General features: G+C 37.1%; 1 protein-coding gene across 1 annotated transcript in view; it reads right to left on the bottom strand.

Moving 5' to 3' along the window:
• The window catches only part of LOC128701348 (transmembrane 9 superfamily member 1), a 31,585-nt gene that overhangs the window by 17,025 nt on the left and 261 nt on the right, over window positions 1-14,299 (bottom strand). The window contains exons 2-9 of the mRNA XM_053795028.2: window positions 12,815-12,904; window positions 12,303-12,384; window positions 10,704-10,927; window positions 8,121-8,227; window positions 4,627-4,762; window positions 2,058-2,205; window positions 1,194-1,412; window positions 464-574 (exon numbers count right to left, since the gene is read on the bottom strand). Coding sequence (XP_053651003.2) covers window positions 464-574; window positions 1,194-1,412; window positions 2,058-2,205; window positions 4,627-4,762; window positions 8,121-8,227; window positions 10,704-10,927; window positions 12,303-12,384; window positions 12,815-12,904 — 1,117 coding nt within the window. The remainder of the gene's footprint in view (window positions 1-463; window positions 575-1,193; window positions 1,413-2,057; window positions 2,206-4,626; window positions 4,763-8,120; window positions 8,228-10,703; window positions 10,928-12,302; window positions 12,385-12,814; window positions 12,905-14,299) is intronic.

Here is a 14,299-nt window from a genome sequence, read left to right on the forward strand (position 1 = left end):
CAGATGGTAGGTGTATATACACACCCCTCTGGGTTTTCTTCTATCTTCTTACTAGTTCTTGTTCTTCTTTATTCCTCTTATCTCCATGGGAAAGTGGAACAGAATTATTCCTTTGTAAGCCATGGGAGTCATAAAAGGAGACTAAAATGCCGGGAGCAAGGGGTTAGTAACCCCTTCTCCTGTATATATTGGGGGGACACAGCTAGTTTGTTGAAAGAAGAAATATAATATTAGCTAATCTCAATGTCTCTTTTAAAGAAATGTCTTTTCTTCTTCAGTGTTATTACTGGGTGTCTTTCTATACTAATTAAGATGTTTGATCATATCAAGTCTGAGCTCTTGTTTCATTCAGTTTTACTTATGGGAACATCTTGTACAAAATGCTCACGCTAAATCTGAAGTGTAATCTAAAGAAATAGTAAATTGAAAGCCCATGATGAGACACAGTAACACAGTACTCAACTGCAAAGCCACACAAGGAAGAGAAGAATAATGGTGGTGAAGGGTAGGGCCTGCGTCGACTGGTATGCCCAAGCCACTGTGTTCTGCACACTCCATATCAAGAAGAATGGACCTAAAAATATGAATGAAGGTGAGTAATTAAATCTTCCCTATTAGACTTCCTAAGAAAGAGTAACAATTTTGAATGGGTCATTGTATGACTATGACCCATGTCAGGACACAGTTTCCCAAGCAAGAAAAGACCAACCCAACCAAATTACAGTAGTACCTCGGGATACAAACAGTTCAAAACTCAAACAATTATGTAAGTGTATTTATGTAAGTGCTTTTCTAAATGTATTTTTGGGGGTTTGAAATGGATTAATCTAATTTACATTATTCCTCATGGGAACAAATTCATTTGGTATCGGCACTCAAGCAGCCTTCTGGAACGAAATAAATTCATATCCCAAGGTACCACTGTATAGCAAATTTCTATTATCTTTTATTGTACAGTACCAGATTTCACTTACCAAGTTTACCTAATACAGAAAGGAGAGGAAAAAACTGTCAAAAATACAGTGTTGCATTTCAAATTCATCCAATTTAACAATCCCATGCAACCAGAACATAATGTGTTCACGTAACTGATTTATTTTATTGCACATATGAGTACTCCCAATCTTTTGTACACCCTTTTACACACACAAAAATTTAGTAGTGGTTAGCAACGAATGCAAAATACAATTTACCTGCAAAGAGAACTGTAGTAAGGTTGACATTTGAAACCCATGTGGTTCCACCCATCATTCTGAAGTATGATGATGACACATATCCAGCAATGACCGATGCAAGCGCATACAAAAATATGGCTGCACTATTCATTGCTCCGTGCCGGTGAACATTAAACATTCCCAAGAGAGCCATTCCAATAATACCTATTGTAACAGCAAGGAACTGACAGCCAACACCTGAAGAAAAATAAAAAATTGCATTAACACGAACTATACTTACACCAATGACAGTTAATGTAAAAAACAGGAAACACACAACACATACAGTCATCCCTGCAAATTTCTAGGACTCCTCATTTGCAAAGTTCAATAATGACTTTACTGATCAGTTTTCTGGAAATATGGTACCTATTATTTCAGGCTTGGCTCACACCTCATAAAATAAAAGCTAATTACCAGATTTTGTTCAAATTTTGCTCAATGACTTTCTCCACTTTCTATTCTGGTCATTCCTTTGAATGAAGATATAAAAAAAATTAGTGATATATAAGAGAGATGTGGTCTTTGAAACACAAAATGAACCCAAATCTGAAACAAATTTAATTTAGCAGACTAATATTTGTAGTTTTTAGTTTTGTAGGCTCTTTAGGAACTTAACTCCTGTTAATGTGTAGGGACAAATGTACAAGAAATGTAGTGCTTTCTAAACATTAATACACCTATGCTAAAAAATTGTAATAAATTAATTGCAACAATTCAATGGAGTGATCGAGACTAAATCCCACAAAGGCAACAGACTGACAATCTTGGACTAAGGATTCAAATCCCAATCACTCAACTGATTTAAGACTAAAATGGGCCATTTTTTAGGTTGCATCTTACCTAAAATGGAAGAAAAGAGAGACTTGCGCTTGGGGAACCGAAACACATCTGTGTGAATGATTTTCCATCCATAGTCGTCACTGTCAACTTCATCCCGTACTTCGTCATCAACATTGTAGCGAGCAAAATCATTCTTTAGCACTCTTGTCTGTCAACAATAATAAATATTTAACACCTACATCCGTACGTATACTGTATAAACAAAACAGTCATCTGTGTGTACCTTACAGTCTACCCCAGAAACTAGAGCAAGAGATGAGAATCATCATAACTTTTGCATGGTAGTGCAATTAACAGATAAACAGAGTATAACTAGACACAGTAAATAAGTATTTTAAGCTTAACAGGAAAAATTTAATATGCACCCTAACCAACCATTTTTGTTTATTCCAAAAGCAACAGCGATCTTGAGATAAACGGCATTTGGCCAGTAAGTGTCAGTTAGGCATAATTTGCAAAGTGGACATTTTGCTTATAGAAAAGGCTTGTTCAATCAATACACAAAGACAGACAAAAAACATATTCATGTAAGTGCAGACAGGTGAATGGCTGGGTTGGTAAGGTCACCATGTGTGTGGAGTGTGAGATAAGAGTCCTTGTGTGCACTGGATCACTGTCAATGACCTGTTTTTATAAAAGAAATTGAGCTGAAGTTTTGGCTAAACTGAAAGAAAGATTCTGAAAGACATCTTTTGAAAGAAAGATTCTAAAAGACAACTTTTTGACATTAAAGTTTCCTTATACACATCATTAGTAACCACAGGAACCAAGAACATAAAATCTACATCTCACCAAAACCAGAGAACATAGACTAAAAGACTCATTCTTCCTACAGACCACACTGCAAGCTATATCACACCCACCCTCTTCAAGAGCAATGTAAGTGTTATGATTGTCACATCAATCAAGCACCTTTACCTTGATGAGTTTTGAGTCTTTCTACTCCCAGAGCCCGACCAAGGGCCAGACTCACACCATCAGACTTGACCAAAATTAAAAATAACCCCCCCAGACCTCTGTAATGCAAGTCTACCTCATACCATGCAATAACTGTGACAACAAATATGTGAGGACGACATTCCAAAGACTACAGACCAGACTGCAGGAACATAACATGAATGCAGGACTCACAACATAGCACAAACGATGCCTGTATCATTCATAAGGGACAAGACCACACACCTGATGTCCTGGTAAGACGCGTTGCTGGTCATCAAAGGGACAAAACATGATAAAATGCCTGAAACTCTCTGATCTCCACACAAAATATAATGAAAAATGGTATGGTGATAACGACAACATTTGGAAAAATACACTTATGAACAGTTCAGGGTATTTATTAGAGGATATGTTTTCCTTAATAAACGTCCTGAACTGTACATAAGTGTCTAATTCCACACAAAATATAATGCAATAGAATCAAGCTTTCAGTTTAGCCAACCTTTAGCCCAGCTTCTTTGGAATAAACTGATCAGCGACAGTGCACCAGCACACACAAGAAGTGATAGTTCTCTTACAGTGCCCCTATCTCACACTGCATCCATGACCTTACTAACCAGGACACTCACCTTGCCATGCTTGTATATAGTTGTTGTGCAGCCCTGTGAACCAAATGAAGAAGCCTGTTCTATAGGTGAAATGTCTCAATTAAATTTCTCTCTGTAGGGGAAGGAAGGCGGGGTTAGGGGACGTCCTCGAAAAGGTTGGAGGGAGGAGATAAAGGAGGTTTTGTGGGCGAGGGGCTTGGACTTCCAGCAAGCATGCGTGAGCGTGTTAGATAGGAGTGAATGGAGACGAATGGTATTTGGGACCTGATGAGCCGTTGGAGTGTGAGCAGGGTAATATTTAGTGAAGGGATTCAGGGAAACCGGTTATTTTTATATAGCCGGAGTTGAGTCCTGGAAATGGGAAGTACAATGCCTGCACTTTAAAGGAGGGGTTTGGGATATTGGCAGTTTGGAGGGATATGTTGTGTATCTTTATACATATATGCTTCTAAACTGTTGTATTCTGAGCACCTCTGCAAAAACAGTGATTATGTGTGAGTGAGGTGAAAGTGTTGAATGATGATGAAAGCATTTTCTTTTTGGGGATTTTCTTTCTTTTAGGGTCACCCTGCCTTGGTGGGAGATGGCCGACTTGTTAAAAAAGAGAGAAAAAAGAGAGAGAGAGAGAGAAAAAAAAAAAAAAAAAACTCTCTCTCTCTCTATTTTTTTACCAGTGATCCATGCTGCACCTATTAACCTACTTTGCCATTGCTATACTTTTTGCCAAATTTTGCTAAACAAGCTTTTCCTATATGATTAGAGTGATTAATCATAATTTAAAACATCTCTCTCTCAACACGTCAGCTCTCTCCCACTGAGGTTAGGTGGCCTCTTCTAGAAAATAATGGAAAGGGTACATATATATATAAAATTTTGGACATTTGGAGTACCCAGACTGTCATAATACAGGTACAAACACTCAACTCCAACTGACTTACGATATCCCACTTTAGAGGGACTAAATATGAATACATTAAGAAAAATCTTAAATCTAAAACTCACAACATTAAAAAGTGTCATACCAATATTATGACGACAAATCCCATGAGGAGGAAAACAAGAACCATTGAGTTGATAATGGAAAGCCAATGGATCTCTAAGCTTCTGGGGAAGAAACTGTTGTCTTGGATCAGGTGCCCACGATCTGCATAACTGACCCTGGTAAACAGACCAAGATAACCTATATAAGGTTACTCTAGTAGAGGAATACTTATTATCATGTTAAAAGAGAAAATAATAGTCAAAATCTATCTGGATGCATTCATGGACTGAGTTGTGCTGACGATGAAGTGTACACTGCTAGGTCTGTCAAGTTAACAGCCACTGCATCAGCCCAATAACTGGTAAAATAACAGATTTAAATCAGATAGCAATTTAAATTTACAAAGGACATAGAGTACTGGCTTTTAAACAGAGTTGTCAATGAATGGAACAATCTGCCAAGTAGTGTCAGAGAAGCTAAAACCTTGGGGAGCTTTAAAAATAGGATAGAAAAATATACAAGAAAGAAGGGTTGGGTGTGATGAGGACCTGAGGCACTGAAGCGAAGTTCCTGGGTAGCTTTGGGTTGGAATGGTTGGTTCTGACAAGAACCTGCCTAGTATGGGCCAATAGCCCTACTGCAATGTTCCTCCATATGTTCTTAGGTTAAAGATAAAGTTCAAATCATAGACTAGTGACCTCAACAGGCCATTGTATGGCAAGATCCAGTTCCTGAGCCTCACCTAGTATGGTAACCATTAATCAGTTAGCATGATACCTCACACGAGTTTTGTTTCTTGTATTTACACGTGCATTCATGAACGTCATAAGAGTTTACATCCATTATGTCCTCTAATAGTGAATTTAACCCACCACCCCCACCCTGAAGAAATTTCTTCTTACACAATGATTTTCTTTATCCACTCTGATGATTCTACCATATCTAATACAGTATGACTCTTTTAAGCCTTTGTTACTTTAGTGTGTGAATACACAATTACTGTACCTATTTGTGCTCCATCTTCAGCATTTAATATAATTTTTTACATTCAAAGGGTAATCCAAATGTCAGGTCAGAAGACTTCTGGAAAGAAGACTTGAGTGAATGGTGAATGTATTTTATGCTTTGAGTCACCCTGTCTTGGCAGGAGAAGGTTGCTCAGTTTAAAAACTAATCTCTTAAAATTTCAAATGACAGTAACACTTCCTATCTGGCCTTGCATCTCATTCAATTAATTTACAACTGAGGCTCTTGGTGTTGATTCTTCCTTATCTATTCTTTCATATACTTTTATACAGTGGACCCCCGCATAGCGACTTTAATCCGTGCAAGAGGGCTCATTGTTATGCGAAATGATCGGTATGCGAATGAATTTTCCCCATAAGAAATAATGGAAATCAAATTAATCCCTGCAAGACACCCAAAAGTATGAAAAAAAAAATTTACCACATGAAATATACATTTTCCTACACACAAAGAGAAGGATACATGCACAATAGTAGAGTAGTACATGCACAATATATATTGTGCATGTACTACTCTACTAAATGAAGAATAAATGACACTTACCTTTATTGAAGATGCAGCAATGACTGATGAGACACTGTGTCCTGGGAGTGCCTTTTCCTCCTGAGTACTGTAGGTCCTGTTTGGCATTTTCTTCCAGAACAGGCCTTATCACACTGTGTATGCCACTACGATTCTTAAATCTCTCAAACCAACCTTTGCTGGCTTTAAATTCACCAATATGAGCACTAGTTCCAGGCATTTTTCCCTGTTCACCTGGGTGTTAGTCGACTGGTGTGGGTTGCATCCTGGGAGACAAGATTAAGGACCCCAATGGAAATAAGTTAGACAGTCTTCGATGACACTGACTTTTTTGGGTTATCCTGGGTGGCAAATCCTCTGGGGTTAATTGTTTCTTGGTATTCTCAATAAGCCACACCAACAACGGTGCTACAGCAGCAGCAGCAGCAGCTGACAGTGCTACAGCAGCAGCAGCAGCTGACAGTGCTACAGCAGCAGCAGCAGCTGACAGTGCTACAGCAGCAGCAGACGATGCTACAGCAGCAGCAGACGATGCTACAGCAGCAGCAGCAGCTGACAGTGCTACAGCAGCAGCAGACGATGCTACAGCAGCAGCAGACGATGCTACAGCAGCAGCAGACGGTACTACAGCAGCAGCAGACGGTACTACAGCAGCAGCAGCAGTAGCTGATGGTGGTACAACAGCAGCAGCAGCTGAAAGTGCTACAGCAGCAGCAGACGATGCTACAGCAGCAGCAGACGGTACTACAGCAGCAGCAGACGGTACTACAGCAGCAGCAGCAGCAGCTGACGGTGGTACAACAGCAGCAGCAGCTGTACCACCAATAGTAGCGATGGTTGATTGGGGTTTATTATACAACCTGGCCAGCTCGGAGACACGCACTCCACTTTCATACTTATCAATTATCTTTTTCTTCATCTCTATAGTAATTCTCACCCTTATTGCTGTAGGGTTGGCACTAGAAGCTTTCTTGGGGCCCATGGTCACTTATTTTGCAGATAAAATCACCAAAAACACTGTAATAATACGAAATGTTCCGATTGTATGCTTGGATGTTACAGCGGAGGCTGGCTAGTAAACAATGCCACCGGCGGCACATGTGAGGCTGGCTAAGGGCGCACATTGGACGCGTCTCGGACGAAGAGCGATGAGCGGGTTTTTGAGCGGTATGCAAGGCAAAATTTTTGCGATAAAAGCGAGCGGTATGCGGATTGAACGTTATGTGATGCGTACGGTATGCGGGGGTCCACTGTACTCTTACATATTATCATATTTCCTCTTTACTTCCTATCAACTAATGAAGCTATATCTAATGCTTGTCATCATAACTCATAATTTTTTTAATTCTGGGAACCATAACGTAATCCTCATAATTTATAGGCAGTTGGAAGATGTTGAAATTTGTAGGGGAAAACACTGAATATCTCTGAAGGATTCAACGGGGTAAAAACATTGTAACCAACATTATCGGTAGCCTTGAGGATTGGATATTAACTACATAGCACTCAATTTTCAATGCTTTTTCAAAATAACTTTTCCTTTTATAATCACAATAAGGCATGCATGTGTTTTTATTTATTACCTGTCATACTCTCAAAGAATTAATGTAAGCATTAATAACCATATAGAAATATTAACATTTCTCTTATTAATATATCACTATACTCTATTCTCAATTGTATGTCATTGAAAAAATAAACCAAGGATCACTATAAATTTAAATAATATATATTCATACAACAATCCTGTACTAAAGGTAAAATCAATAAATTCAATCATCACACTCTTGCAGTAAACTTTTAATAAGAATTCCACCATCTTTCACTCCATTACTTGCATACACATGTCTACTACATGCAGTCTCTGTGATGCCACTAACACTTTGTACTCCTACAATTTAAACTGTATACTTCATCTTACATTGCAACTTTAAATGCATAATCACCCAGAAAATGAAGCGCAATAAGCATCAATTTTTTACTTACGTTGTAGAGATCCAAGTTACTGAATATGTAATTTTCACCGTTAGAGGCGCCTCAACATCATCCAAGCTGATGGGACTGTGTTCCTTGGTGGCATTCACATAAATAATCTGTAATGGTAATAGAAGCAGAGTAATGCAGGATAAATCAGCAGACATTTAAATGTGCAATAATGCTTGATGTTGCATACTCACAATATACATCTTCCCTACTGGTCAGGCATTAATATATCACAAAACTAAAAGTGAATTTTTTTTTAGCACTTCAACTATTTTCTACCAAGATAGCATGGCTTAAAGCTCTGACAATTTAAAAAAATAGTTTGTTAATGAAAATAAGCTATGTTTACATGTTTTTAAAAATATAATATTATCCCCAGTATAAAATAAAATATGCAGACATTTGTATTTTCAAGAATAAGATTATGTTTTTTTTTTGTCAAAATAATAGCCAATATGCTGGTTTCTTTAGTATATGAGCCATTTTAGGGCTAATTTTGACCTGTTAATGTAGTACAGAAGAGAATGATTTAAAATATGTACATAGATAAATAACAAAATTAAATGACCAAACCTCGACTAAAATTATAGCACCTCTAAAGTTTACTACTTTTACAGTAACAGGTTTTTTGTATAACTATTGTATAAGCACAGTACCTCACTTTTTTTTAATTTCTACCTCAAGGTGGCTCATAATTCAATTGCAACTCTTACATTCATGCATAATATTCTTGATTATTTTAATACCTGTTGAGGGAACTACCATCAAAGGGAAGAACTTGTAAGCTTACAAGGAAAGTCAAAGTTGGTATAAGTCAGTCAATTTCAGTCCACAAAAGTCATAGTGTCTTCATTGAAGGTGGGGCTTTCTGAAAGGAGAGCAGGTCAAGTAAGGGAACCCAGACACACACACAAAAAAAGGGGGACCAGAAATGAATTCTGTCAAAAATGGTACAATCAATCAAAAGGTAGATGAGTAGGAGGCATGTGCAACAGTTAAGTATCTTTATTTCTTAACTGATGCATGTGTATCTTACTCATCTACTTGTCAGTATTGTATACCTGTATTATACTGATACAATCAAAAGGTGTTTAACAATCAACATGACCTGACAAGTTTCACGAGTCTATAGAGGGTGAAGTGTATACACGTTGCATAGCATCAGCCGTACAGAGGATATTATACTGTATTTTACATAAAGTCAATGGTCATTTAATTTTTTATTATAATCATGTTGCTGGTTTAGCCATATCCAATGTTTTTACTTAATATGCTATTTTAGTATAAACACTTACTACAAAAATCTAATACCATAATTTAATATTATGCTGCATCAACCTCTCTATATATAAAGCCCCACAATGCTACTTAACCCTTTGACTGTCACAACCCCCAATCCTGAGGTGTCTCCTGGTGTTGCAAAATTTAAAAAAAAAAAAAAAAATATTTTTTCTTATGAAATGATAGAGAATCTTTTCCCGATTGTAATGACACCAAAAAAAATGAAATTTGATGGAAAACTGACGGAATTATGCTCTCGTGAAGTTAGCGACCTCGGCGATATTTACAAATCGGCGATTTTGCCCACTTTGAGCCCTATTTTCGGCTAATTCCATTGTTCCAGTCAACCAAACTCATAGCTATTTCTTTAGAACTCCATTTTTTCTATCGATTGAGTACAAGAAACTGCCCATTTACCGATTTCAACTACCCAATAATGTTATCAGAAATTTGCAATTTGGCCAATTTCACGAAAATTAAAAAAATGACAATTTCAAAATAAGGTCCAGAATGAACAATGCAGACATTCCTGGCTCTAAAATAACATTTTCTTTGTTCATCAGTCATGTCTCCAGGCCCCTCTGATATTACTCTGCTTTCTATTTTGAATTTTTATTCAAACAAAAAATAGAAGACTTACTATTATGCAGACTACTGCAATACTGTAATAATTGTATAAATAACATCAACCCATTCATGACTGCATGTTAGAATGGCTAGTTGGACATTTATTGGACAAAGACATCATTTGTTTACTTTTGAACATTGGCAAAAATCAAACATTTCCCCTAATTTGAGCTCCATTTCCAGGTTCTTTTTATAGTAAAATCAATCAAAATCACCTCTACTTCTATAATATGTTTTTCATTCTATCAAATGAGACCAAGAAAATGAGAATACAACCATAAATACTATATGAAAATAGACCACAAAGTCGGCATTTTAATTAAAAAAAATGGTCGGAGTTTTTTTTTTCTTATTATGCACTGCGTGCTCCAGGATTTTTTTTATATGGTGCACAATGACCACACAGACCCATTCTCTCACATGTGGGCCTACCAGCTTTCTCCTGCTTGATTTGAAGCCGGTAGAATTTATGAGTATATATACGTCAAACACGGTACCTCGTAAGACGTACATATACGGCAGCGACAGTCAAAGGGTTAAATTATATGCAGTACTAATACACAAAATGCCCTGAACCATGATTCAGTCACAGCTTGTTTAAAAGAAGTTATTACCAGTATATACTGTATTGCCTTACTAACAGGTTGAATATATCTTCAAGTGAAACAATGTTCATACCTTGTCCCCATTGTAGTATATATTAAAGTGCTGATGAGTCCAAAGGAACACTTTGTGAGTGTGTGGAATGAAGCCTGACTCTTCCAGGTGGCCGATGAAGTCCCTTACGGGTATGTCATTGATCACAAACTCATAGTAATAGTGCTCTTCTATAGCTTCTCTTAAGTATTGTACTTCTTGCTCGGAGAGGATCAAGTCACAAAGCTTGCGATTCTGGATGTTTTCTTCACATGTCAAAGAAAAAGAAAATGTATATTATAGCCTATATATAGTACCGCAATACCAAGACAAAAGTGAAACAGCCCACAAGTAAATGCAATATCAACACACTATGGTATAAAAAAATTTATTACAACTTCAATATTTTCATTTCCAACTCATTAACAATTTGCTTTTATAAAGCAAATCTTTGGTGATGAGGGTCACATTTAGAGACCAAAATATTCAGTTTATCTTTCATCTTTTTCAAAAGCAAGTGTGTATGTATTGTGCAAAACATACTCAGTATTGTACATGCACATTAAGTCCAAATTCTGTACATGCATATAAAGTCCATATTCTGCACATGCATATATATTACACATAACTGTTTATGGTCATATATGCAAAACATAAATAACCACTGTACTGTAATGAAAATTACTGTAGAGAGTAATCTCTACTAGAAGACTTGGTTACATTAAGCCAACTGTGAATAGATAATGCCTAAAATATTCAAAGCATCAGACAAACAGAGACCTCTTCAGACAGTTTCCTCAGTGACCTAAGTCATCACTGAGTAAAAATTACCACTGGCCATTTCCCACTGAGATGGGGTGACCCCCCCTAAAAAGAAAAAAAAGGGAAAGGCATTTTTACTGTCATTCATTTAATCACTGACTTGCCACACTATCCCCATCCCTCCATCAGAGTACCTGAACTGTACTTCTCGCCTCCATCTAACCACTTTGCCTGAATCCCTTCCTAAGTACTACCCTGCTCACACTGCAACAACACATCAAATAAAAAAACCCACTTGCCTCCACTCACTCCTATCTAACAAGCTCACACAAGCCTGTTGGATGTCTAAGCCCCTGCTTCTCAAAACCATCTTTACCTCTTCCCCCTAACCTTTCCCGAAACGGCCCTTAACACTCCCTCCCTCCACCCCAGATTTATATGCTCTTCCAATCATCCTATTCTTTTTCCATCAATAATACTATATTAAAACACATGAAAGATATATTAAAAAATTATATATCAGCATTTAAAGTTTAAATAAGTATGCAACATCTCCACCCGTCTTTCAGAGGACAGGCACCTTACTTTCAAACTCAAGGACTAAATTCTGGCTAACAAATTTCCCTGAATCCCTTCATGTTCCCATCCTCACACTCCAACAGCATGCCAAGCAAGTATCATGTGTGTAGATAAAATGATTCAATAAAGCACTGGTAAGTTTCAGCCTGCAGTGTGTGAAAATCTGAAGAACACTTCCATAGTTCTATATGGAAGTGAAATACTGAAATTATGGCCATCTTAACTATTGTATCACATTCACTTTTATTAAAACTCTTGATTTAAAAAATAAAAGTAATTTTCAAATATGTAAAAGTTTACCTTTGTATCTGATTTTGTAGTCTGACTTGGCCATGCGATCCCCATCCAAGACTTCCCCCAGTGTAAGGCTCTTATGTTCAATCTGAAGAAAAAAGTTATACCACTGTGGAACCTAACTGAATCTTATGTGAACATTATCTAATTTAATGGAGTAGTATATGCAGTGTAAACTTTGTGAAGGAATTGTTAAGTCTTGTTTTCTTACACGCTTTTCTCAAATGTAAGTAAGCAAATTATTATAACCACTATAATAATTTTGGGGAAGCACTAAACTCTCAAGTGTAGTTACATTTCACTGGCTTAGCGAAACCTTTGCCAGCAACAAGGCACCTCCCGTGTAGGGAATTCAGCAAATTACCATATTTTCTTTTTCAGCTCTTATAAGGAAAATTCTCTTAATGATACACAGATAAATCACAAATTAACATTTAAGGATATTTATGGACATTATGTTGTAAAAAAAATTATATTTATACAGTACTGCATAACTTTAACGTTCTTTTCAAACTTACAATTTTGGGGCGGCAAACTGGCAGCTGGTAATAGTGGTAAGTTTCATGTGGATTGAAGTATGGTCCCACTTTGTTAACATATAATATAACCTGGAAAAAAATAATTACCCATTTTAATTCATTTACTTATGAATATTAAATAATCACTAAAAAAAGGAAAATGAAAAGCAATTTGCAATTTTTTTCTCTGGATCAAATGTAATTTGACAGCTTTATTATGCACACTGTTCCTTACTTGTGGCAGTAGCCAAAAGATTACAGAGGCACATAACTCGGCCCAGCTATTGGACACCGGCATTGTCTTTTTCTTCTTATCACCAACAATCAGATATGAAACCTATCTTATTCTTCCAGATGTAAAATCTGTCAGCTAATTTATCTTTATTTCTTTAAATCAGTATCAGTAAAAATTAGGCTCCTACCTAGATTATACCTGGAGAGGGTTTCAGGGGCTAATGTCCCTGTGGACCAATCTGTGACCAGGCCTCACGTGCAGCATTAATTACACATGGGTCCTTCTACCTAACTCAATACAGTCAAGAAATTTGGATTCTTTTCATTGGGGTACTTTGGTCGAAGACAAGATTCAAAATGAGTCAGCTGACACTACTTACTGCTAAGTGAATAGGTGCAAAAGATATAAGGAAACATACCCAACGTTTCCACTGGCCCTGGGAGTGAACCTCGGTCCTTCAGTCATAAGGTGAAGGAAGGTGCTACTACTTGAACCATGGGGGTCGAGCTCAAGACCTATCAGTTGTGGGTCGAAAGCTCAGCAAGTGAAATGGAGAGGAAGTTTCCTCTGTTTTGACTCTTTTGGGCTATCCTAGGTAATTTACACTATGTATGATAATGGTACTTACAAATACCTGTACCTAAATAAACTTACTTACTATACAAGCAGCAAGTTTTACAAAGCTATGATATGATACTCCCATGTAAGTAAATTTAACGATGTACAGGTACACATAAGTACAATTATTGTGCTGAGTCCCGTAGCTGGGTTGGTAATGCACTCATTTCACACACTGAGGTCCGTAGTTTGATCCCCAGTAAGGGTGGAAACATTACGACCTGTTTCCATAAGACACCTGCTGTCCATGTTCACCTAGCAGTAAAATAGGAACCTGCGTGTTAGTGTAATGGTGTGGGTTGCACCCTGGGACCATAATTAACCTAATTGAAGACAAAATTAACCTAAGTTGCCTGAAATGCAATACATAACAAGGTGCTTTCTATATACATAGTATGTCACTGATGTCAACTATGGTCTGTATAAGTTGTATCATGTACTTGTAGAAATAAATATTATTATTATTTTTATTAAAAAAGTCTAACTGAATAGAATGACAAAAAAACGGTCACCCACACAGTTACTGACCAGACTGTACCTAACAGCGCTTAACCTGACTAAGTAACTAGCAAAGCCACAAATATTTATATAATCCATTACCTTCTTTGATTACGAGTTGCCTGGCAATGAAA

The sequence above is a fragment of the Cherax quadricarinatus genome, chromosome 72 (assembly GCF_038502225.1).
Source record: "Cherax quadricarinatus isolate ZL_2023a chromosome 72, ASM3850222v1, whole genome shotgun sequence".
NCBI lineage: Eukaryota > Metazoa > Arthropoda > Malacostraca > Decapoda > Parastacidae > Cherax > Cherax quadricarinatus.